The following is a 26,775-nucleotide window of genomic DNA, read 5'->3' as shown; positions in this document are numbered from 1 at the left end:
TAAAATATTTTCTTCCTATAACCAAAATATCAGTTAATGTCAAAGTCTTAAGTCTTTCATATGTAGCAAAATGCAGAGTACCCTAAAGTTTACTGAAATTTATTTTCCATGGCACTCACACAGCAACATATACAGACTTATGCTAAAAAGACAAGTTGGATGAAAAATGATATTTTTCGAAGACAAACGGTGTGCCACAGTAAATGCAGAACACATAAAAAGTTCCGTCCATCAGTATTTAAGGTAAACACATCAAAAGCTTCTATGGCTGTACATTGAGAACAGTGTCTCTAAAGTGATACAATTATTCATGAATTTACTTTTTTTTTTTTTTTGGTTGTAGTTGTGCTTGGATTGGTTTCCATTGTTGTTGTTTTTCAGTACTTATTACAGATGAATGAAATTACTGGTGCAATAAATAAGTCTTGCAATACATAAATAGTCCCTCTTGATTTCTTTCACATGTAAATCTGAGCGATCTCAAACAAAATACATTTATCTTTCATGACAAGATAATAGATGACTGGACCACAAAATCATCCATTTAAATATGATAAAACAATTGAAAGATTAAAGATAACTGCAATTGCATAGTACCTTAAAATCAGTCTTCAGTCATGTGCAAAAAAAAAAAAAAAAAAAAACAATTTCATAACTATTGTCACAACAGTCAAAATGATAAATGGTATGATCTAGAAAAAGCTAATAATTCCCAAAACCAAGCAGTGTTTTGATCAGTAGTTATATATTTTTTACAATATGCACTTGGACCCCTGCAATTTAAGATCCTAAAAGATTTCTTAGAGATGTTTGCACTATTTATTCAGACAATAACATACATCAATTCCATTAAAAAAAAAAAAACAAACATATAGTGGCCCCAAAGATTATTTGGACATTTTTAGATACACAGAAGGTATGAGTTTCATTGTATTAGGAATGAAATGAGGCTAGACCTTTTCACAGAACTCTTTTTGATATTTTTGCCCTGACTTTTAACCAACTGGTCAAACAAACTTCATTTGTAAATGTGTTTTTCTTGAAAAGTGTGTTTTTACCATTTTTTTCTCTATAATAAATGCCACTTGGTTTGGTATTTTGTTATATAATGCAAATACATTCATACATTTTTAAAAGTGCCAAAATATTTTTGGTGCCACTGTATTTCACACAAGCCTTTGCAATGTTAGTTGTGCAAAAAACAGTTGTAGTGATGCCAACTGTAGTGTCATTTTTTCAGTTTTCTCAGAGAACCTGCAATTCTGAGCATCTGTAAGATGTCCTAACTTGTCCTTACGATATGACAGTGGCACTTTAGAAACAAATGCTGTGCTGATGGGCTCCAGTGCTCTATGAGCGCTGGGTTACAGCATGTCATCCTGGTTTTCCCTGGTTGGAGTCCTTCTGCGCCGGAACCGCATGCTGGAGAAGAGGGACGAGGCGGTGAGGGCCACGCGGCTCAGGCCTACATTTAGACAGTGTACTTCTGATGTCACCGGCACCTCAGCGAAGAGAGCCCTGTCCCGGGACACCCGCATGACGCTGTCGCTGTTCTCGATGTCTTTCACTATATTCAAGATCTCCTGCCTTTCTGTTTGTCGGGTCATCCCACGGATATTGAGTATGGCGGAAACATGCTTCCTCCTGCAAACCACAATAAAGATTTATTCACTCTTGGCATGTATGAGGCATAGTCATATTAACAATAACTGTCCAGCATCGTAATAAGTGGCAAATTTTGCATCTATTGCATTAGTCAAACTGTAATATGGTTTCATGGTGAGTGGTCAGTGCAGAAACTATACAGGAATAGACCTTCATTGAGTGAATTTCTCTTTACATGCTTTGTTTGTCTTAAAGTACAAGCCTATTTTTTCAGAAAACTATTTTTTTGTTTTCATAACTTGCAAAATAGAATATTCGTCTAAATTCGTCTAAAAAACAAAAATGTTTTAAAAGACTTGAGCTTGTATTTGAAGTTTATTCTATAGATTTGGCAAACTGTAAATTTAATTTAAAAAAGAGAGAAAGAATTAAAACAGGTTTACAAATTAAGATATAGAGAGAAAGAGAGAGAGTCTATTTATCTATTTATTTAAACAAAAAGTTTAGGGTCAGTATAATTTTTTCATTAATACTGTAATCAGCAATGAGTGAAGATCAAAAACAGTTAAAAATGACAGTAACGACATTTATAATATTTCTATTTTTAATATGTGCTGGTTTTAGAATGGCTGCTGAAATTCAGCTTTGTCATCAAGCAATAAATTACATTTCAAAGTATATTAAAATAAAAAAATCTATACCTGTAAAAACAAAAGTTGAGCAAACTTAAAAGTTTAAGGCAATCAGCTTCAGCAGATTTTTGCGTTTACTCAACTTATTTTTGTAGGAGATTTTTGAGTTCTCTCAACTTTTTGTTGTATAAACTTAAAACAACAAGTTGAGAAAACTCAAAAATCTGCTGAAACTGGTTGCTTTAAAGATTTAAGTTCTCTCAACTTTAGATTTTTTACAGCACTGTAAAATAAATGAATAAATAAATAAATAAAAAGTTGAGCAAACTTAAAAGTTTAAGGCAACCAGCTTCAGCAGATTTTTGAGTCATCTCAACTTCTTGTTTAAAGTTGATACAATAAAAAATTTCCTAAAAAATAAGTTGAGAACACTCAAAAATCTTTAAAGCTTGCTCAACTTTTTTTTTAACAGTGTAGTACATTTTTTATTTTGAAATTTATTGTGAATAATTGTAAATTGTAATAATATTTCATAATATTACTGTTTTTATTGTGATCAAATAAATGCAGCCATAATAGACTTTCAAAAAGGTTACACTTGATTTTAAGGCGTCCTTGTTACAGTGCAATTATACACTTAAGTACTGAGTCATTTTAATTAACTACATGTATTTGCTACATGATTAGGGTTTGGTTCAGGGCTATTTATGTATGTTTTCCCCCTCATTTCTTTTCCCAAGACAAAACAAAAAACGGGTAAAATATTAATACAATGTAAATATTTTGAATTGGAAGACACAAAAAAATTAAACTTTCAGTTCTTTATAATATTCTATAATGTACTGTATTTGTAATGTATAATGTGTAGCTGTATACAAGTACAGCTGAAATAACAGGGGGCAAAGAATCCTAATTTAACCTTCCCAGAGTTGGCTCCTGCTCATTCGGAGCTTCCCTAGATCATAAAATATGTGAATATATGTACGGTAGATGGGAGAGATTCCAAGCGTTCATCAGTTTAAAACCCAAAGGTGTTGCTAATGCTAAACAATGGAGCCCGCAGCACATCTAGGTCATGTATTTGAAGTTTCAAGCTTTATTTAGCACACATTCCACAAAAGAGAGTTTCCTCTGGATTCTGCAACCGTATAGGGCTCTTGATTAGGCAACTGCCCTCTCTAGGTTAAACCATGGAGCTTTAGGTCAGGCCCTGGCAGGATGCCTGTGTTTTTGCTTTGTCTTTGTGAGGATCCAGAGCTGGACAACTGTACACCTTTCATGCGAATCTGGGATAACCAAACAGTCTCCCATAAAAATCAGGAAACCGCAAAGGTCTTGTTTGCTTTTACAAGCCCCTCTTTTGCTTTCAAACAGAATGACCATGTTTTGTCAGATGACCTGAACTCTCTGCTTTTCGACCTTGATCATATCAGGAGCTACAACGTGTCCCGGCCGAGCGGCACGCCGCCCCTCAAGACACTCACCGTATGTCAGGGAATTCCCGTACCAGGACGCCAACTTCCATTTGGATGGAGGGAGTGTCTTCCAAGAGAATGATCTCCGATAAGTGAGGAATTGCGCTGTCGAGCCATGAGGCGGAGGATTCCTGGATGGGGGCAAACAAAGATAGATAAACAAAAACAGATCAATCTTCATATGCCCAGACTGATTAGCAACTGGAATGTACAGATGAAAGTTCAGATTAATCACAACTGCCTGGTACTAAAGACTTTTTCCAAAAGTACATTATACAATGACTTCTGACAGATCTTCTGATAGACCAAAGATCACAGCGCCCAAATGACTTCAAAGGCTATTTTTACCCTCGTCTGTGGAAAAACAAAAACCTAGAGGATTAAGTATAGGAGCACATGCTGTTCCAATTGAGGGTAAATATCTGTATGCCCATTCTTCTATAAACAATGGCATCCTGTTGTCCACCGAGGTGACAAACGGATGTTTTAACTGAAGCAAGGGGCGGACGCTGCACAGGGGAAAGGAGCGTTTGGGTGGGTCATAGAGATGCCCTTTGGAGCCAAAGCCCTGTTTGGCCATCTGCCTCCATGCCCACTCCAGAAGAGCCCATTCTTCACAATCTCTTTTGTTTGAAAAGTTGTCGGCTAGAGATGGTTTTTGAGTGATTAAAACATATCTTGTATCTTATATCTTGCTGATAGCAGGGTTATTATTGTTAACTAAAACAAAACAAAAAATAGAAACATTGCCTTGGAAATTAACTTAAGTGAGTTTATGTTAAAGAACTAAAATTACTAACTGGAAATTAAGCTAAAATCTAAAGCTAAAACGGAAATAAAAATATATTTAAAACAAATGACAAAAGCACAATCACAAAACTGCTAAAAGCTAAACTAAAATTAAAACAAAATCTGGAAATATAAAAAAAGCTAAATCTGAAATATTAATATAAATATAATTTTTTTTTAAGAGAACAGGGGTACGTTTCACAAAAAGCAACTATCACCACAATGATTTTGTTGTAAACCAATAGACTTATCAATGCTATCAATAGGAAAACACACCCCAGGTTAGCAGGAGAAATTAAAACCTTGTACTTTGATCTTTCAGATACTGTAAGTGACTCACCAGTTCTTTGAAGAGTGTTTTTAGGTGCTTTCCTTCGTCACGAAGGCGTCCAGCCATTCTCTTCCTCATTTTGAGTGATGTGCAGATGATTCTGCCTCTCATGATGGCCCGCACATATTCAGTCATCACACGCCGGTGCACCTCCACCACCAGGACCTAAGAGAACACAGTAAAAAACCCAACATGATCATACATGAAAAACAGATACATCTTATTTCAACCTGAAGTGGTTTATTTTGGGATAATGTCTGGCTGACTGTACATTATCCATAGCTAAATTGACAATTAGACATACAACTGATTTGAGCTGAAATTGTTTGATGTAAAAAGAAAAAGTTGAGAGAGCTATATAGATTTTAGCAGTAATTTTACAAAAATATTTGTGATGAACCAATACAAGGGCTGTGTAGATTCAAGAATTAAAGAATCAAAGAATAATTGACAAAGCAGTAAAAATACATGTTTTTAAGAATCCTTTATGATAAATTTGCAGATTGCAGATTGAGGGAGGAAATTAATATTATTGATGTCTTAGTTTACCTCATAAGGTGGATTGTCCATCCTGCAAAACTTCTTGAAGTGCTCTTTTATGAGCGCCTTGATTTGCTCAAAAGGCTCAGTGTTGCTCAGCCATTTTCGTTTAATCAGCTTATCAAACAAGTGCTACATGAAATGGGACAGAACGATCTTAATTAGAAATGACATAGACAGTACACACTGCAATGTACTATATTTGCCTTCACCAGAATGTGAGGGCTTTCATATTTAGAGTCAACTAGAGAGTGCAACTAACTTCCTGTTCGAGCCTCATCTTGGTGAAAAAGGATGCAGCGAAACTATGTGGCCCATGAGAGCTGGTAATGCCAATCTGTACAGCAAACACTGTTCGGCGTCAGGCCAAAAACATCTAATTCACTAGTGTTTTTCACATAGTGCTGCTATTTTAGTGTCTCAGAGCCAGAGTAGCTGTGCAAAACAACATCCTTGAGAACAGCCCATAGGGGAAATGCTGATAAGATATTCTTTATATTCTTGGACAGAGACGCATGACGAAGATAAGGTATTGACAAATATGTGCGTGCCTGCATGTCTATGTGAGGAAGTGTGGGGTGATCTGTGGCAGCCTCACCCTGATATGTTCAAAAAGTCTGTCGTTTAGCACTCGCACACTCAAGCTGACTATCCTGTCCAGAGCTGTGTTGGCTCTACGAATCGAGTCCTCGCTGGCTGAGGGGTCACACTGGCCGCAACGCTCCACAAAGCTCCTAAACACAGCAATTTATATTGTAAAAACACTAAAATAATAAAAAAGTATCTTATAAATAAAGGATTTTGAGGAAGCCTACCTGAACGTTGGACAGCAGTTGACAAGAGCGATGGTTTTAGAGATGTAACCGTCTTCATTTACTTCACAGTTGTTTACGAGCATCTCATGGAACATCTCCACCTTTCTCTGAAAACTGCAGCAGAAACAATGCATTTAAGGATGGAACGTAGTTAGTATGACACATTTCTATGGGAAAGAAAACGTATTTATCTAATAAATAAGCAATTTTTAAGCATTTAGGGCATTAAAAGGGTTAGTCATTCATAGGTTATAATTTGGGCTCCTAACTTGGAACCCCATATAAAGTCCAATATATAGTAAAACAGTCAGATTGTGAACTATTATCCCTAGAAAAAAGTCATATATTAAAATACATTTATTTAATACTAAGTGGAGTTGAAATCTATTATTTACATATAGATTGAGACTTGCATATTTTCTTAATATTAAGCTTAAAATGTGTTTTAATATTCACTATTGATGAGGATTGTATGATCTTTGAATAATATCAGTATTTAAATGCAAGATATTTAAAGTGTACCTGAAGTATATATGCAATAGTTCCACTTTAGCACAATCAAATTTACTTCAGTATATCTTTAGTTGGACTTCAGCACTACTTCTTTACAATTAAAGTGCAAAATTAGTTGTTCCAATTTAGCAGACTTTAAGTATGAATTTTTTAAAGTACATAAATAGGTAAATGTGAAAGCATGAAATAGATGCATTTCAAATACATTTTAGTATATTTATTTTTCACAAGGGATTACAAATTAAAATCTATTAGAATACATTTGAAATGTGATCCTTCAGAAATCATTCTAATATACTGATTTGCTCCTTAAGAAACATTTCCTATTATTATCAATGTTGAAAACAGTTGTGCTGCTAAATATTTGCTAATAAATGCTAACATTTTGTGAAAACTGTAATATTTTTTCTTTGATGAATACAAAGTTCAATATGTATTTGAAATAAAAAATCATTTGTAACACTGTAAAAGTATTTAGTGTCACTTTTGATCAATTTAATGCATCCTTGCCGAATAAAAGTATTAATTTCTGAGTCCAAACATTTGAATGGTCATGAATGTCATGTTTCAAGTATTACTTTCCCACCTGTACAGGAAATCTGCCAATCCGTTGAGACTGCATTGAGCAACCCGTGAACCCAAATCTCTGTTTACAGCTGCAGATCTCTCAAGGTCTTCTTGTAGCCTCTATAATCAAAAATATAAGAAATATGTTATTTACACAACAGTAAGTGAATTAAAATCTTTTTTTAAATTCCTTTAGTCTTGAAATATCTTGCTCAATGCTACTTCACCAAACAAATGAAGTGACTAGAATTAGCTTAATATCATTCATGACCACTAGGGTGCAATACATAGCCTACAAAAACAATGTGCTGTAATGGAAACATGCTCACAATGGGAAATGTTTGTTTATTTTGGTTCCAGCTAGGAGACGTTTTCTTGTTACACATTCGGCATGTCTTACGTTTGTTCTAACAACAGACCCAGTGTCTAAAACCTGCTGCAAATATTGCAGACGGCCAGGAACAGTAGGCCATTATACACAAAATCAATACTGAGAAAATGGATTAAAGTAACATGTGATATCACATGCTCTGACAAGCACAATATCCTATTTTATATAGATGAGCATAAATGGTCCCTGCGCTGACCTGAATAACAGTGCGAGCCAGAGGTAACTGATATTCCTCGACATTCAGGGTGTCCAGCCATCTCTTTTCCTCCTCCTCCAAAACCTGAGACAGCTCATTGGTCACTTTCCCCTGGAAAACACAACATTTCAACACATTCATTAAAAGCGTCCTTGCTGTGCGAGGGGGCGGCCATATTGGGGCCTGTATTGGGTATGTATGAAACGACAGCATCCATAAGGAAACAGACACTCCATTAACACATTCGTGACAAAGTATTAGACTAATGTCAGTAGTTTCAGGATGGGCTTAAGGATTATTAAAAGACAACACACTGATGTTGCTTAATGAGCGAAGGGGAAAAATATGTTGTCAAACTGACGCCTATTGTGTAGTGCTCATTGTAGACAGGAAAACCGTGCGTTGACCCTGAAATGCCGCACTCTAATTGACCGTGCAGGTTGCAATGACCAGCCATCTCTTTGGGTGGACAGGATGTGCCGTTGTTCAAGATACACAGAAAATGCTAGAAGATACTTGGGGATACTTGACGAAGACTGGGAATTTCGGTTCTTACCCTGACTGAGTTGAGGCAGTCAAGCTCGAGTTTTCCCACCGTCTCCGCTGGCAGCAGTGGGCCGAGCTGCGAGAGGTTAATGGGTGTTGTTATGGTGACTGTTCCAAGGACATCTCTGAAGCAACAACAGGAAGAGCAAATCACAAACTGAGTCTGGACTTCACTCATAAGGAAACATTGAATTATGAAGGAACAGGAATGGGAAGGTACAAGAGTGGCTTTCACCTCTCATATCAACCAGAAGCTATTTATAACAATCTGTTTTAGGTTTGCTGTTGCTGTATGTGGCTTGACAAATGGATACAGCCAGTAATACTTAACACAAACTACAAAACAGGCCATCGCTAATGTACATTGCCACTGGATTTACTTTTTATATTGTTCAAAACTTTGGGGTTGGTAAGATAAAAAAAAAGAAGTAATCTCTTATGTTCACAAAGGCTGCATTTGATCAAAAATACAATAAAACAGTAATATTGCGAAATATTATTACACTTTAAAATAACTGTTTTCTATTTAAACAATTTTAATCGTTTTTCTATTAAAACTATTTTAAACAATTTTTGTAATTTATTCCTCTGATGCAAAGCTGAATTTTCTGCTGCCATCATTCCAGTCGTCAGTGTCACATGATCATTCAGAAATGATTCTAATATGTTGATTTGATGATCAAGAAACGTTTCTTACTATTATCAGTGTTGAACTGCTGCTTAATATTTTTTTTAAAACTGTAATATATATATTTTTTTGGATTCTTTGATGAATATAAAGTTCAAAAGAACATTATTTGAAATAGAAATCTTTTGGAACATTATAAATGTCTTTACTGTCACTTTTGATCAATGTAATGCACCCTTGCTGAATAAAGTATTAATTTCTTTAAAAAAAAAAAATTATACATACATATACATATATATATATATATATATATACAAAAAAATTTACAGATTTTTTTTTTATTTAGAGGAAAAGTTTGGGATCAATGTGTATATATATATATATATATATATATATATATATACACACATTGATCCCAAACTTTTCCTCTAAATAAAAAAAAAATCTGTAAATTTTTTTTCACTTATTCTAATTTCATTTGAACACTGAACAGAAGACTGAGATATTTTCATTCTGTTTTTCTTCACATCTATCAAGCTTTAAAACATGACAAAACACCATAAAATTAATCCATATGATTAAATATGCTAAATTCAAGTCTTCTAAAGTCATATCGTAGGTTTATATGAAGAACAACCTGAAATTAGAGTTGCCAATCACAAATCTTTAACCCTCAAATTTCATTTATAAAATTCAAATTTGCTGTTTACTCAAACCGGTCATGTAATATTTGAATATGTCTTCAGATGACTTTATATGGACCGCTTTTAAAGTACTTTTTGGAACTTGACAGCCTGTGGTCACTGTTTGGTTTCTTTCATGGGAAAATGTTCTCATACAGGATTGGAATCACACTGTTTTGAGTGAACGATCCTAGTCAAACTGTTGGTGTTTACCTATTGTAAATGTTGTAGAGCCAGTCTAGCAAAGAGTATATATCGGTGATCTGCAGATCTCCATTAGTGATAGCCTGGAGACGATGGGTAACAGCCTGATGGTAGCTCTGTGTGTACACTTGGAAGGAGTCATATTCCACAGGATATAAAGACACCACGTTACGCCGAGCCGCTCCGAGGTCCTCCACCATACGCACTCTTAGCTTATCCAGGTAGGCCGCGAGCTCACCTGCCTGTGCTTCTTCATGCTGGGTTAAGTTTGCATCTGCCAATTCAACTACCGCCTCCCTCCAGCGTTTCTTGAACTCCCTCGGCCGCGGGCCTCCTGGAGCGGCTCCTTCACTCTGGGCCCAGTCCCGATCGGCTTGCTCCTCCTGCTGAAGCACCTGCACCACCAGCCCCAGGTTGGGCCCGGCGGTGGGGCTACGCAGAGACTCCCTCACCACGTCCCACAGCTCTTTCTGCAGGGCCTCGTACAGCAGCTCCACATCTTTGGCTTTGCGTCGACTGCTGTCTTTGCTGCTAGGGGTGCTGAAATCCTCAGTGCCCCCTGCTGTCGGGGATTCAGCCTCCCTACACTCCTGCTCCAGCTCCAGAATGTGAGTGTCAGCCAAAAACAAATCTCTTTTCGTCACCAACTGCAGGATCTCCAATACTGGCAAAACAGAGATAAAGAGTTTTTGCATTAATCACACAGCAGAGACTGAATATTTCATTCTTTCATTGTTTAGTCACCAAACCGTATACTGATATATTTCCATGGAACTCACAAAAAAATTATTTGTAAAATATCTTCACCTTCATTTTAAATGAGTAAAGAATAAAGAATATAAAAACACAATTATAAAGTACACTAAAATAGTAACAGGTTGTCCTTCTCATGAAAAGACTTGTGGGTTTAATTATATTATATTATATTAATAATTCAATAAATATTATTAACTCACAGCATTACAGTATATCATATGGCCCTATTTAGAATTTTTATTATAATATATATTCCAAGTTAAAAAAAGAACATAAAATGTAGATTTAGTGACATGAACAAAACAATTACATTTTTAATCACAACTAAAGCACAAAATTCATGATCATGATTCGTGATAGGCCTAGCTATACATCATATTTGTTTTGAGAGCTGCAGCGAAGATGAAAATAATGACAAAATAATGATACATAATGACAGATTTTTTGGGGGGGGCCAACATCATGTTAATGTAACTAATACACCTGAAGTGAGCAAATTTAACTTCTTAACTTAAAGCTTCTACTATTAGGAAAACGAATACCTACACACACAATGCAGACACATAAAGGAGGATTTACTTCAGACAATGTGCTGGAGGAACAACACTGATTTCCATTTAGGCTTTGATATCCAAAGACGTTTTGGAAATGTTCTCATCATAAAGTTTCACTTTAAATGCAGCACATGGCGCTATTACTTTCGTCAGTGTCGCACAGGGATACTGATTCACAGCATCTCTAACCACAGCATCTGGTTTCTTCTCTATTTGAAAAAGTGCACTTCAAAAGAATCATCTGGGATTGCTTTACCATGCACAAATCAGCAATGATCATTTTCATCGAACATAAACTGAAAGAGCAAAAACAAAAAACAAAAGTCTGAACTTGCACTTTATGATTCAATATATGTTAATTAGTTATTTCTAAAGCAGAGGTTCTTAATCAGGGAGTCGGGGTCCACTGGGGGCCTCAGCAAACTACCATTAAAATAAGCCAAAACAACTAAAAATCAACCCAATAGACATTTTTATGTATTTCTAAATATGCCAAGCTCTAAAATATTTTATTGGGTAGCAATTGTGAGAAAAAATTTTTTATTGTCCAGTAAATAAATTTTTCAGAACTTGAAAAACCATGGAGCAATCAATTATAGTTGTGGGTCTGAGAATGACACTGTGGGTGAGAACCACTGGAGAAGATGGATGAATATGGGAACATTATTTTGGCCATTCAATGAAGTTCTTCAGAATTCCCCCATTAGTAGATTTCATGCCATTAAAATCTAAAACATAAATGCAATATATCTTCCAGATGGTCAAAAGGACTGCCAATGCACTCTGCTGGCTATAGTTTATAATGATCTCACTTGAGTTTTTTACATGTAGCAGCACTTTTTGACATTCCAAAGAAATCTTTGATGAAGCAGACAGGCTCTCATTGAGGTCAGCGCTCACACCCATCCTTCATCATTTGCAGTCCTTTCCTTTGGGGTGAACACATTTACTTGGGCTAACAAATTGGTCTGATTACTAGTGATAGATTTTGACAAGCTTCAAATATTCAATCATTAATTACATATATATTACATATTACATCAGTGTATAATATATGCTATATACACACTGGTGACCGAAAGTTTGGAATAATTAAGTATTTGTTCAAAAACATAGTAAAAACAGTTATTTTGTGAAATATTATTGCAATATAAAATAGGTGTTTTCTATTTGACTATAAATTAAAATGGAAATTATTCCTGTGATGGTAAAGCTGAATTTTCAGCATCATTAATCCAGTCTTCAGTGTCATATGATTCTTCAAAAATCATTCTAATATGCTATTCTAATATGTATTCTAATTTGGTGCTCAAGAAATATACACTACAGGGTAAGTGTCATGGTTGTGGTGGAGATGAAGGAACGTGGAGACGAAGGGGGTAACATTCAACAGTCTTTATTAATCCAAATACTGAAGTATACATGGAACAGGCAAGACTCACATGTAGGACAAGGGGAAGACGTTCAATACCGGACGCTGGACAAGGAAAGACACAGGGCTTAAGTACACGGAACTAAACGAGATAATAGATTACACACAGGTGAAACCAAGGAACAATTAACACGAGGGAGAAACTGGGTCAAGGGGAAGGCACAAAGACAAAACAGGTCCATAACCCTGACAGTAAGTACAATTAGAAAAATTTTATTAATCAGAAGTATCATGGTATCTATGTATCATGAAGCAGCAAAAAATCAGCATATTAAAATTATTTCTAAAGGGTCATGTGACACTGAAGTTTGGAGTAATGGCTGCTAAAAAGTCAGCTTTGCTATGACAGGAATAAATTACCTTTTAAAATATACTCAAATAGATTTCAAATAACAGTTGTTCATAAATTTTAATAATATTTCACAATATTTTTACTGTACTTCTTTAACAAATAAAAGGTAGCCTTGGTGCGCATAAAGGACTTCTTTCAAAACATTTACATCTCTTAATTATTCTAAACTTTTGGGCCTCCAGTGTATTTAATTTTAATAAATTATACATATGTAATGTACTTCCACTCTTCTGTTCATTTCTTCTATTAAGCTTTCTTTCTGACCATTTTCCTGATACATCGGTCACAAATCAGCTGTGCAATAATTGTCCCCGCTGTTGAATTCCTCCTCAGAACACTGAATGGACGTTAAGGGGCTCATTGCGGTGCTGAGTTGCCCATTTATTTCTGTGACTTCCTGACCTTTTCTTAGAGGGAAGGATGCGGGGGTGTTCAGGTAGCGCCTGACTCATCTGTCCCTATCCCTATCGAGGATGGACTGTCCTGTAATGCCACGACAGACCCCACACCCTTCTCAAGCGTCTCGCAGAATAACAGCCCGAGTGTGCCAGTCCATCGGAAGGAGATCTAAATATAAAATACAATACCGCCAGGGTTATCGCTAACGCAGACGGGGGACAAGGTGGAAAAATGAATGTGCTGCCTGTTAAAAATTCACTTCCTCTGCAACTCATCCACGTGAAAATGCCTCCACCCAAGAACAAAATGTCACTGTACCATCTCAATGACTTTGAGACCCGACTGCTGACATTCATACATGAAGGGAGAAAAGGTTGACCCTGCAAGCTAATATCCCATGCCCCACAGGAACTTGAATAGGAACTGGAATAACAGGAATTGGAAATTAATGAATTGCAATTCAAAGAAATTCAACAGGTAATTGCATTCCGGGTAATAAACTCTTTGTCTACACTCGTACAGATATCTATCTGTTTGTATGCCTCAAAAACGTTTTAGTTGTAAAACAAGGTTGTGTGTGTATATACTTATAAATAGAAATACTTCTGTATTGCAACTTATAGACCATTCAGAAGTTTTGAGTCAGTATGATTTGTTTCAAGGAAATGTTTCTATGTCAAATAAATGCTGTTCTTTTGAATTTCCAAGTCATCAAATACTGTATCAAAATGTACCATGGTTTTTAAAAAATATGAAGCAGCTCAACTATTTTCAATATTGATAATAATATGAAATGCTGCTTGCGCATCAAATCAGCCTATTAAAATGATTTCTGAAGGATCATGTGACTCTGAAGACTGACACACACACACACACGTTGGTTTTTGTGGTTTATGGGGACTCTCCATAGGCGTAATGGTTTTTATACTGAACAAACTGTGTGTGCTATTGCCCTACACCTACCCTACACCTAAACTTAGCCCTCACAGGAGACTTTGTGCATTTTTAGATTTTCAAAAAAACACCATTTAGTATGTTTTTTAAGCCTTTTGAATTACGGGGACATAGGCAGTGTCCTCATAAACCACCTTCATATTGTAATACCTCTGTCATACCCATGTCATTATACTTCTTAAAGACAAACTAACAGGTCTGTGAGAGCCAGAATTCTTGCTGGTTGGTAGGTGACTGAATACTTATTTCATGCAATAAAAAGGAAATTAATTATTAAAAAAAAATCATACAATGTGATTTTCTGGATTTTTTTTAAATATTCTGTCTCTCACAGTTGAGGTGTACCTAAGTTGAAAATTACAGATCTCTCTTTTCTTTGTAAGTGGGAAAACTTGAAAAATTGGCAGTGTATCAAATACTTATTTGCCCCACTGTATATATGATAGACTTTAATATTTTAAAAGCAATTATTCAGATGTTAAAAGCCATGTAGTTTAAATGGTTTTATCCCACAGTCATTAAAATGCGTAGCTTTGCCAGTAACTGCGCTGAGCTGTGCAGAGAACAACACTGGTTCTTTGTTTCCACAGAGTCTCACGCATTAAATTCATGGTGCAGAGCATGCTTGACTTAAGCATGGACATGTCACCACCCTTCCTTAATGAAAACCACAAGGACTAAAGTGTTGCCTTTTAAGGGCACGTATGGCACATATGCTACACATTTACCCCCACCAAAACTTCCAAGAGGACATAACACTGTTTGCTTTTGGCTGAGGATTTAAAAGGGTGGAAGCTGACAAGCAACTCGACTGAAAAGATCTGACTAAGCAAGATATCTGCTAACATAGCTCCAACACACCTGCACAACCAACACCTCTCAGCAGGACCAATCAGCCGTTACAAGGAAAAGATTAGCCTGGATGTATGTAATGGAATATAATGGAATACAATCTGTTCTTTGTCGTGCCACAGGTTCAGGACCATTTTCCATTAACCCTCTGTGTTTCAGAGTCAAAATCACCCTCCTGTCAAGTCGGAGCAGGAGAAACCGAAGAACTTGAGGAATAGCAGCCCACTTCCCCTATTTAATGCTCAGCATGTGCAGAGTAGACATATTTTTCCCAGAAGTGAAATATTTAATAAGTGGTGGACGATTGTATTTCCTGCCTCTGCCTTAGCGGAGCAGATGTGTCGAGCAATACTGAGCCGTCCTGAAAGAATTTCACATGGTAAAAATCTTTTTCAATGTCCAGGCCCAGTGAGGCTTCCAAGTGACAACTGGCCTCACCAGCCACTGGAGACCTTTAGGTCAGGATGCAAAGTGATGACATGAACCCCTCTCAGGACAGAATGGTCCCACTCCCTTCTTAATTTATTTGGACATGGCCAACATCAACAGAACAATCCTAAATTGGACCATTTGTAAAACGCGAACTCCACCTTACTCTAAGTGCTACCCTGCCCTCACTTAATGCATGTTGGTTTATTTGACATGCATGAAAAAATCCTCCTGCCAAATGTTAGACATTAGCTGGATAAGTGGAAGTGTTGGCTATTCCTTTCACAAGTGACTTTCCAGTTGGCATGCAGGAATATTTGCTATCATAAATGGGAACGCATTGATTGCAAACATTCCACTTAGATACTGATTTCGTGGTGGCCATGACAGAATGGTTCTCAGCTGTAGTTATGGTTTATGGTTGGAGGTTGCGGCTTGTAATTTGGCGAGGTCTGGAAATCATTCACTAGGATGAGGGGTAAACGCCCTTCTATATGGTTTCTTTATCAATTCAGTCATGTAATCTTACACTCTGCCAATCCCAAAGACAACTAAAAGCTTTCAGTCCTGAGAGATACCAGCCAAACGAATGCAAAATAGACCTTGCTCTCTGAACTCACAGCAAAGCAACAATGAGGTTTAGTTACAACATGCTTTGTATTCCAAGAACATTTTTTAATATTGTTGTGACATCATGGAAAGGATGGTATTGTTGTTTAACCTGTTAACTGTCACCCGTTCCCTCTGTGGGAGGCCTAAGTTTACTTCACTATTTTACAATTAAATCCTAATTTAATCATGACAAACTATATATCGTTGGAAAGGTCTAAGACTCCTAAATAGATATTTTTCCACCTTTTTTGTTAAAAAAATTTAGGAAAATTAATAGATTAATTTATGACAAGAGTGCACCTGAAAAATCTACATCATAACAGGAGTTCTGACCTTTGTCACAGACAGTCTTCTTAGTTGCCTTTTTCCCTATCACGCTTTAGAAATCATAAGAAATTATATATCAGTTGAAAACTTAAAATCTCAAAATTCATCCTTTGAAACCCATTTTAAAATCAGACATTGCATTACCATGGAAATGGTACATAAAATTCATGTTGCAAAATGTTTTCGTTCATGAATTATAAAAATTAATGTTTTAGTGCTCTATAATGTCTATGTTCAAAACTGTGAGTGACAGTTAAGGGGTTAAAAAAAACAAACATTTATTTGGTATTAAAATTAGTTTATATAAATAATTATATCAATTATAAGTTGTGCTATAGTCTAAAATTGATAAAACAATGACACAGGAAGTAAAGGCATTGAGAATGTTTTGACAACTCCTACTTGAGTGAAATCTGATCTGGTTTAGCAGAAGTTGACAATTGACAGTTGAAACACCGTCCATGAATAGCATTCATGTCCTGTTCTTTGCGTAATGTTTTGGATTTTCTTGCATGTGCAGTGACCGAGGCAAGCATTGCCTTACACATTATCTGAAGCGTTACTTCCTCGTTTAATCTTTCCTATGCCCCATATATTCTTTTACCGCATTGTTGTGAATGTTCGATAACATTCTTCAACAAAGGCTCTCTGTGAATTAAATAATTAAAGATTTGATTATCATTCACTCAGGAATGTGGGACCACTTGAGGACAAGCTGGGTGGATGGAGCAATGCTTTCTTTTGTCACAACACTTATGTCTGCAAAATAAATGGGAAGTAGGCCTATTATTTAAGCTCATACACAAGAACTATTCTGGAATACTGAAGAAACCACAAAAACAGACTAAACTAAGAAAAAAAGCATTCACCATTGGCATCTGATCAATGTGTGAACAAAAATGCTCTTCACCCAAATAACAGATAAATCATAAAGCATCTGGTGGTCTCTTCAGCTGAGGGTTGCTGACTTGGAAACCCACATCACTGTTGCGGGAGGTCACCAGAAGGTTTCCCGTCAACATAATGTGGCTAAATACACAAATAAAAAGTGATTTTTTGCTGTGTCAGCTGGGACATGCAAAGCAGGAAGAATCACTAACCCTGTCCCCCCCCGTGCTGAATCGAAGCAAAGACATGACCAAACATGACACTGTGGGGCACATTCAGTTCCCCTTTGCTCAGATTCCTCTTTTATCACGTTCCATGCTGCATTTAGACAAGGAGAAGAGATTGATGGTTTAAATTTGACAGCCCCCTTAGCCCATATGGTGAAAACGGCAGAAAAATCAGCTAAAATGCATGCCGCTCTGACAGGCATGCTTCCCGATTATCAATCTTTCTGCAAAATTTAGTTCCAACACTAATCAAACACACATGAACCTGTTAATCAGAGTCTTGCTTAAAGTTATTGTGTAATTATGTAAGAACAATTATGTAAGAGCAGGGCTAAGACTAAATTCTACTAGGTTGAGCACACAATGAACTCTGTTGACTATTTAACAAATGCACAAGCAATCACTACCACTTGTAGATATGTTTGCAAAACAGTCCAGGCCTGTGACGCTAGCTATTGCTAGCTTGATGTTCCCGATCTCATCCTTCACTACTATCCATTATGCCCATATTCTTTAACCAACAGAGCCTGCAAGTTGTTGCTGGTTTTGAACCTTATCTCTCCTTGTCTTGCAGAAAAAAGCCTGAAACCTGAGCATGCAATCATGTGCAAATTCCTGCCTTGCATGTACCATGCTCATGCAGGACAAGTTTAGCAATCAAGCTCTGGTACAGTACAGCTGTGGTCAAAAATTTAGGAACAAGCATTAAAGATTGTACATTCATAGTGGAATTAATTTTGCAAATAATTCCATGCTTAATGCTATCACAGTCTATTAAGACTGCTTCTAAAAAAATTAGAACACTGTGAAAAAGTTAATTTTGTTATTGAAACATTTCAAAAAGTGAGACTTTCATATATTCTAGATTCATTACATGTAAAGTAAAACATTTCAAAAGTTTTTTGTATTAATTTTGATGATGAGAGCTTATAGCTCATGAAAGTCAAAAATGCAATATCTCAAAATATTAGAATATTTCCTAAGATCAATCAAAAAAAGCATTTGCCAGACAGAAAAGTTTAAGTTCTTTAAAGTATGTTCATTAATGCACTCAGTACTTGGCCGGGGCTCCTTTAGCACAAATCTAGCATCAGTGAGGTGTGGCATGGAAGCGATCAGCTTGTGGCTCTGCTGAGGCACTATTGAGGTTTCAGCTCGTCTGGATTGTTGGATCGACTGTTTCTCATCTTTCTCCTGAAAATATCCCCTAAATTCCATATGGGGTTCAGGTCAGGCATGTTGGCTGGACAATCAAGTACATTAATATCATGGTCAGCAAACCACTTGGTGGTTTTGGCACTGTGGGCAGGTGCTAAAGTCCTGCTGGAAAAGGAAATCAGCATCTCCATAAAGCTTGTCAGCAGATGGAAGCATAAAGTGCTCCAAAATCTCCTGGTAGATGGCTGCATTGACTTTGGACTTGATAAAACACAATGGACCAACATCAGCAGACGGCACGGCACCCCAAATCATCAGTGACTTCGGAAACCTCACACTGGACTTCAAGCAGCTTGGATTCTGTGCCTCTCCAGGCTTCCTCCAGACTCCAGACCTTGCAAAATGTACTTTTATCTGAAAAGAGGACTTTGGACCACTTAGCTACAGTCCAGTTATTTTTCTCTGTAGCCCAGGTAAGATGCTTCTGACGTTGTTTCTGTTTCAGAAGTGGCTTGGTAGCCCTTTTCCTGAAGACATTTGAGCGTGGTGACTCTTAATGCACTGACTCCAGCTTCAGTCCACTCCTTGTGATGCTCTCCCAAGTGTCTGAATCAGCTTTGCTTGACAGAATTCTCAAGCTTGCATTCATCCCTGTTACTTGTGCACCTTTTCCTACCCAATTTCTTCATTCCGGTCAACTTTGCATTTAATATACTTTGATACAGCACTCTGTGAACAGCCAGCCCTTCCAGTAATGACCCTCTGTGACTTAGCCTCTTTGTGGAGGGTGTCAATGATTGTCTTCTGGACCATTGTCAAGTCAGAAGTCTTCCCCATTATTGTGGTTTCAAAGAACAAGAAACACCCCGAATTTATACTGTAGGGATGGTCATTTAATGAAGCTCAAATGTAAATATTCTAATATTTTGAGATACTTCATTTTTGACTTTCATGAGCTATAAGCTCTAATCATCAGAATTAAAACAAAACAACTTTTGAAACGTTTTACTTTACATGTAATGAGTCTAGAATATATGAAAGTTTCACTTTTTGAAATGTTACAATAAAAAAATTAAGTTTTTCACGATATTCAAATTAATTTAGATGTACCTGTATATTTTCTAGATGTGCTAAATACTAAATGCTGCACTACACTGACACAAACGATTACAAAACAACTGTTTTAATAGCTAAACTGTCAATGTGTGTTTACTTATTTTGATGTATTGTGAGGAATATGAGTATATAAGTTGCTGAATGGTTACTCTAGAAATGCACAGCTTCATATTCAGTTGACTGATTACCTGAAAGTGGCTCCCTGGGTTTGACCTCAGGCACCTCCTCCACCGGCTCCTCCTCAGGCCCCTGAGATGAGTGGTCCTGCATGGACTCCCTCTTCATCTTGCCCTTGCCCACCATCTTCAGGAATGAGAGTCTGCGACTGGTGGAGTCAGGATCAGTTTCTGAGCACAGGTCACCATTGATCAAACTCTCTTTACACTTTCCGGCCATTCTATAGAAAGAAGAAAGTTGATGAGGAGAAGCATGTTGAGTGTGACTATTCTGATAGCGGCAACAAATGGAACTGCAAAAATCATTTTACAAACACTCTTACCGCCCATTTGTAATAAATCACCACAAAAAAAGTTATTAGTCTTAAACAGTTTATCTCACTCTGTTTCTTTCTCATCTTAGTGCTGGGAACCGATATGGGCCATCCACTTTTCAGCTGCCTTTTTCTCCATTAATTTTTTACCATGGGGATTTTTAAAACAAGTCTTTCTTAAGGAGTTATAAGTCATGAACCAACCAACTATAAAGTGAATCACAACATTATACAAAAATGCAACAGTTTTTATCCAAGAATGAAAACCTGACCAATGAGAGATCAGCTAATACTCAAGAACATAAACCTGAGCAATGAGAGAGAACAGCTAAGAAATTAACTTCTTATTCTTGGTCAAATTTCTTTGGCTTATGCAGTTATTTGCTATCCACCTTATGAATGTATTTGTAAGCTAAATGTGTCCGGTTTCTGGTGTCATCCGCTTGCACTTATTTTTAGCTGTACAACACAGCTCTTTATATGCTGCTTGATATTACAAACTCGTATTTCTTACCATATTATTTTCATGTATTGTTATACATATTTATTTGTGTAATCATAAACTGGTCTGTAGCACAAATAGTTTTATTGTTTACTGCACTTTGTTATTTTTCTTCTTTTCCATATCGAACATTCAAAAATGAGGTGGATACAGCAGATATTTTTAAAACATGATGGAGTTGGGTTGTGGTCTCAGTAACTTTCAGTGTACACAATCTATAAGTATACTATCTAAGTCACAGACAGATGAGTTTAAATGGGAATAAAAAGCTAACAGCTGAGCTGGTTGTGTTTACAGATGGATGGTCTTACTATCTATTCGATTTTTACTACATGTCGAAGAACTTGAATGAGAGTAGAGGATAATGTAGAGAGAGAGGTGTAGATGTAATTATCATAAACAACAGAGAGAAACAATTTTAGTTGTGTGTGCTTATGTTGTTTAGCGGCTAAATGAGAGATGGTCAGATTAAATGTGTCTATTGTCTGTTTATGATATAAATGTAAGTGTCATTGTTTAATCTGCTAAAGGACTTTAAGAATATGTTTGGGGGTACTTCAGTCTGGATTGGTCTGAATGACATTGATGAAGAGGGCATGTGGAAATGGGTTGATGGCCTCTGGGTGAGAAATCACTGAACTGATTATTATGTAATAAATGATTCTCACAGTCAGTACCATATTACACAGAACGCAGCACAGAACATCTAATGCTGATTTGTATTTTCAAGTTATAGGGGTTTGGAGATCCAAAATGGAACTGTGGTGTGATTGTGGATAATGGCCCAAGGTGGCCTACTTTATTTGGATGGCATGATGTTGCTTGTAATACAGATTTTCAGTGGATCTGAGAGAAGAGGAGTTCACAGCTCTGCCATAGAAACATCACACACCTTTTGACACAAGTTCAACAGTACAAAACTTCATCTAAAGCAGTGTTTCTTAACCTTGTTCCTGAAGGACTGTCACTGCTTAACTGGTTCAATGAGTGAAAGAGATTAACTTGATGGAAAAGATGGAGGAATATAAAAGTATTACTTAAAAGATGTTGATTATATAAATATATTTCACATTTATTCCAAAATATCCATATATTCATAAATACTCAAGTAGTTTGAGAGTGTAGGGAAACATAATTTGCAGTGCTTCATGGGAGTGGGCGGGCACTACAAATTTTGGTGCAATTTGCTTGCTTAGATTCCCTAATTGGTGGGGATTTCTCTACAGAATCATGGGTAATGTACAGTAGGTTTTCACCATTAATGCCACTGTTAAACACGATTATTAATAAGTTGAAATAATGCGGGCTAACGGCTTTATCAAAAGTATACACCAGGGGTCGGCAACCTACAGCACGTGCCAACCTACGTGCCAACAGTGGCACTCAAGCAGTAGGGAAAACTGCATACTGACGTACATTTTAATGTAATAACTTCTCATAGTCACACAGCCTTTTAGGAGCTATAAATAGCCTACTATTAAAGTGTGAGAATTAACTTGCGATAGTCTACGGATGCGTGCGTAACCACTGCACATACTAGGCGCTTCAGATAAAATCCTCAGTGGACAGCGCTCGTTAATGTCAAAATAACTGAGATGGCCAATCAAATCAAAGTGGATCGAAGCGTCAGTTTAATGTTGAAAGAGAACAAGGAAAGATGAGGCTGCAAATCATTTAATATTAGGTAACACTTTAGAGTACTGATCCTTTGTTAATGAATTTATACAGGAACAAGTGACTAACACTATTAACATTGTAGTAACTACTAATAGCGCTCAGCTGTAGTTCACTATTAGCTAATCAATAACTACTATTATATATATATATATATATATATATACACACACACACACACTACTAAGAACTACTGTATACAGGTCCATAATTAATGTGAATTATGCATAATGTATAATTAATTCTTAAATAGAGATTATGGTAACCCACTAGTAATGACTCAAGAATTATTGAATATTATTAAATTCTTCTAAAGGAACTACTAAATACTTGGATCAGTATTCTAAAGTGAAAAGCATCATAACTCCCTAATATTGACTGACGTCCTTGTGAGCTTTTGAATATATGTAAGGTTTTGGATAGTAATGACTCATGTGTTACTACATCCTTCTGAAGAAACTACTAATTATTTGGATCAGTATTCTAAAGTGAAGATCACAGTAACCCACTAATGATTTAAGTGTTACCAAATCTATCAAAATGGATTACTAACCAAAATCTTACAAAAACCTTAAAAGCTTACAATGATTTCAGTCATTACTAGGGAGTTATCATGATCTTCACTTTAGAATAATGATCCAAATAATTAGTAATTCCTTCTGAAGAATTTGGTAATATTTGAGTCATTACTAGTGGGTTACCATGACCTTTACTTTAGAATTAATTATACATTATGTATTATTCATATTCATTATGAACCTGTATACAGTAGTTCTTAGCTCTTAGGGAGTTATGAAAAAATAATAGTTACTGATTAGCTAATAGTGAATTACCGCATTCGACTAAGCACTATCACTTACTAATTCATTAATCAGAGTTTCTTGTTAGTTACTAGTAGTTACTAGAGTGCTAATATTGAGTTACTCATGTGTTCTTGTGTAGTTATTCATTAATGATGGAACAGTATTATAAAGTGTTACCAATATTAGTCAACTGTTTTACGATAGAAATGTAAAACGACCGACAGCTATATCCAGTGATGCAAACTAATAATTTTCTTTCTCAAATATGGCCATTTTGAGAGTGACAGAGAGAGAGAGAGAGAGAGAGAGAGAGAGATGTATGAATTGTCTGCATCTTTCTACAAACAATGAAGCTGAGTTTATTTACTTTAAAAAAACAGCGATTTTACCCCCTTATGCTGAGAATTATTTATAATGTAGCGATTCAGCATCGATTAATAAAAGTCGTGTGGCAGCACTGACAAGAAGTTTATGAGCTCCTGAATGTTACTTTTTGCACAGAGTGATCTCCAATCTCTGTGTTCGAGTGGTGTGTGTGTGTGGGCACGGGCATCAATTAACCCTTGTGCGACCTTTTGCACATTTTTGTCCTTGTCAGTTTTGTTTTTTGATCATTTTGCCTGTGTTATTGGCAGCTGCATACATTTTGGCAGAGGTGTGTATTTTTATTGGGATTTTACTATTTCACCCCCATTTCCTTTAATAAATCTGTTTTGCACTAGGTACAAAAATAGTGCCTCTCAGGACCTTTTGGACAGAAATGTTCCCATTAAAACAATGGGATTTTTAATCACAGTGCCATTTAACTGTAAAATGATTCAATTTTTGTTAATAGGATTTCTGTTGGCAAGGCTTCAAAATTCTATTTTTTTACCAGATGGTGCCATTTTTTCAGGTTTGGTCTATAAAGCAAATACTCGCTTTATTCCTGTTTTCTGCTCCTGAATATTATAGAGCCAATTGGATAAACAATGCAGTTATAATTGTGTGGGTGTGTTGAATGGATGTCGGAGTGTGGTTTGTATGTGTGTCATAACAAATTGTGTGCGTGTGTCCTTGTAATATTTGGGAGAGAACAACTCTACTGCAAATCACAAATCCAACCACTGACGCAAAAGAGTTAAAGCAGCGCATTAATATAGAACAGTCATTAAACTGAACGGTTTTAATGCACTGGCCTTGTCACACACACAGTGGTGTTCAGTACAGTCACACTGTATATCTGTTATTCAAGAAACCTTTGAAAAGTTTAAAAAACAATTTATGAAAAAATCTTTATGAAAGAAACTATTTGCACTTGATAAAAGTTTGTATAGACACACCTTGAAGTAATTTACTCAATCAACGATTAAGGAATCATTGGGAGGAAATGGAAGCCATCATACCGTAGCAAGCTCCCTTCTGAACTCCGTCTGCCCTTCTTCTTCCTCTGCATGGGTGAGGCTGAACCTATAGAGCCCTGTGGGGAGGGGGCGTCTTTTCCCTTGCTCCTGCCAGACATGCGCAAGTTCTTTCCCAGTTTTCCTAGCGTCTTGAGGGGAGAGACCGCTTTCATGCGTTCCAGGGTGCCTTTGATAGAGCCTCCTTTCCCTGATCCTCCACGCCGCACCTCATTAGCCTCATTTTCATCTTCCTCATCCTCAAACGGGTTTCTGTCCCGGGGCACACGCCCATCCAGAAGTGAGCCTCCGTTGCTTCTGGGCCAGTCCTCATCTGAGCCAGGCTCCTCAAATGGATTGAGGTTAAGACTCATTTTTCTGAGAATGAACTCACTACGTGTACTCGACAAATCCACGCTAAACCTGCCTCCCTTCAGCCGAGACGGGAGGTTCTTAAGGACTGGCATGGTTGCGCTGGGAGGATATATGCTGGAAGAGAGATAAAACAATTAAAGGCATATCTTTCAACATCACCACTACCAGTATGAACCGAGTAAGCCATTACAGATGCACTCTGACTCTGCTAATACAAACAGGAAATTACTGCCACACGGGCCAGTACACTGGCATTCATCCATGATACTGCTATGAGCTTTCACTTTTTATGAAAATGTTCCTTCAACTTCCTTGGTTCTTTCCAGTTTACAACACAGCTGAAATTAGTACAATGCACATAGAAATCAAGAAAGCGGATCTTGTGAAACACATTCAATTGTGTCTGATATGTAGTGTAATGACATATTATTTATTCATTTATTTAAAATACAGTTAAGTTGTTTGCCACATTTACTTAATACTTGTATGCAATAAGTATGGCTTTACATTAATTGGAATACATACACTACTGTTCAAAAGTTTGGGATCCCAATTTGTTTTTTTAAAGAAATTAATATTTCAGTGTTTCCGCCAATGGATAAAAAATAATAAGAGGTAATTGCGAATTTTCATCTCGCAATTCTGACTTTTTTCTCAGTATTGCAAGTTATAAATCTCACAATTCTGACTTTATGACATGCAACTGAAAGCTACTTGCAGTTTATATTTCACAAATTTGACTTTATAATTCACAATTGCGAGGTTATATCACGCAATTGGGAGAAAAAAAGTGAGAATTGCGAGATGTAAACTCGCAACTGCAAGAAAAAAGTCAGAATTGTGAGATAAAAAGTCACAAATACCTTTTTTTTTTTTTTTCAGTGGCGGCAGAGCCGATCCTCCCTATACGCAAAATACCAAGCTGCGTAGGGCTCCTGAAACACCAGGGGGCCCCCTTGCTCTCAAAGATTTAATTTAATTTAATTGTTTCATTTTTGAATTTGGCCAGTGGTTATGAAAACATGAATGATCATTTATTTTAATGCGGTTCGCTGTCGCCCATTCTACGTAAAAATCTGTCAAATCATGTAACTGAATGTCATACAGTCTTACTCGAGATTAAAAAAACAAGTTGAAAGCGTACACTGTAAAAAATGCTGAGTTAAATACAACCCAGCGCTGGGTAAAATATGGACCCAACCTGCCCCGAAGGTTGGGTTAAATATTTAGCCCAACTGTTGGTTGAAAACACCCCAGAATGTGTTCTGTCCAATATTTACCCAGCACTGGGTTGTATTTATTTCATACCACACTCAACCACCGTCAACCCCCTTCTCAACTCTTCTTATTTTACTGATGCACATCTACTCAATATCAACATAATATCAGCATAGCAAACAGTATTACACAACAGAGATAACAGATCTGACAATTTTATATGAAAGATTACTGATTTTATGATGGGTAGAATCAGCACACCCTTTAGTTAATCTTGAAGAGAACTTTTGATGTTGGGCCTGCCTACATTACAAGTGTAACAAAATATTTTATTATACTTAAATGGATGATAACACATACAGC

General features: G+C 36.5%; 1 protein-coding gene across 2 annotated transcripts in view; it reads right to left on the bottom strand.

Moving 5' to 3' along the window:
• The window catches only part of LOC306851582 (exocyst complex component 3-like protein 2), a 40,822-nt gene that overhangs the window by 47 nt on the left and 14,000 nt on the right, over positions 1-26,775 (bottom strand). For both annotated transcript variants that reach the window (XM_079387934.1, XM_079387933.1), the window contains exons 2-13: positions 24,826-25,308; positions 20,160-20,368; positions 9,925-10,579; positions 8,411-8,525; positions 7,855-7,965; positions 7,287-7,387; positions 6,188-6,301; positions 5,971-6,106; positions 5,382-5,504; positions 4,842-4,997; positions 3,722-3,843; positions 1-1,644 (exon numbers count right to left, since the gene is read on the bottom strand). The exon at positions 1-1,644 is cut by the window's left edge and continues 47 nt beyond it. In XM_079387934.1, coding sequence (XP_079244060.1) covers positions 1,365-1,644; positions 3,722-3,843; positions 4,842-4,997; positions 5,382-5,504; positions 5,971-6,106; positions 6,188-6,301; positions 7,287-7,387; positions 7,855-7,965; positions 8,411-8,525; positions 9,925-10,579; positions 20,160-20,368; positions 24,826-25,286 — 2,583 coding nt within the window. In that variant the 5' untranslated portion in view covers positions 25,287-25,308 and the 3' untranslated portion in view covers positions 1-1,364. The remainder of the gene's footprint in view (positions 1,645-3,721; positions 3,844-4,841; positions 4,998-5,381; positions 5,505-5,970; positions 6,107-6,187; positions 6,302-7,286; positions 7,388-7,854; positions 7,966-8,410; positions 8,526-9,924; positions 10,580-20,159; positions 20,369-24,825; positions 25,309-26,775) is intronic.

Source organism: Barbus barbus (genome assembly GCF_936440315.1).
Source record: "Barbus barbus genome assembly, chromosome: 31".
NCBI lineage: Eukaryota > Metazoa > Chordata > Actinopteri > Cypriniformes > Cyprinidae > Barbus > Barbus barbus.
The sequence above is the reverse complement of the archived record's forward strand: the minus strand, read 5'-3'. Positions and strand labels throughout refer to the sequence as shown.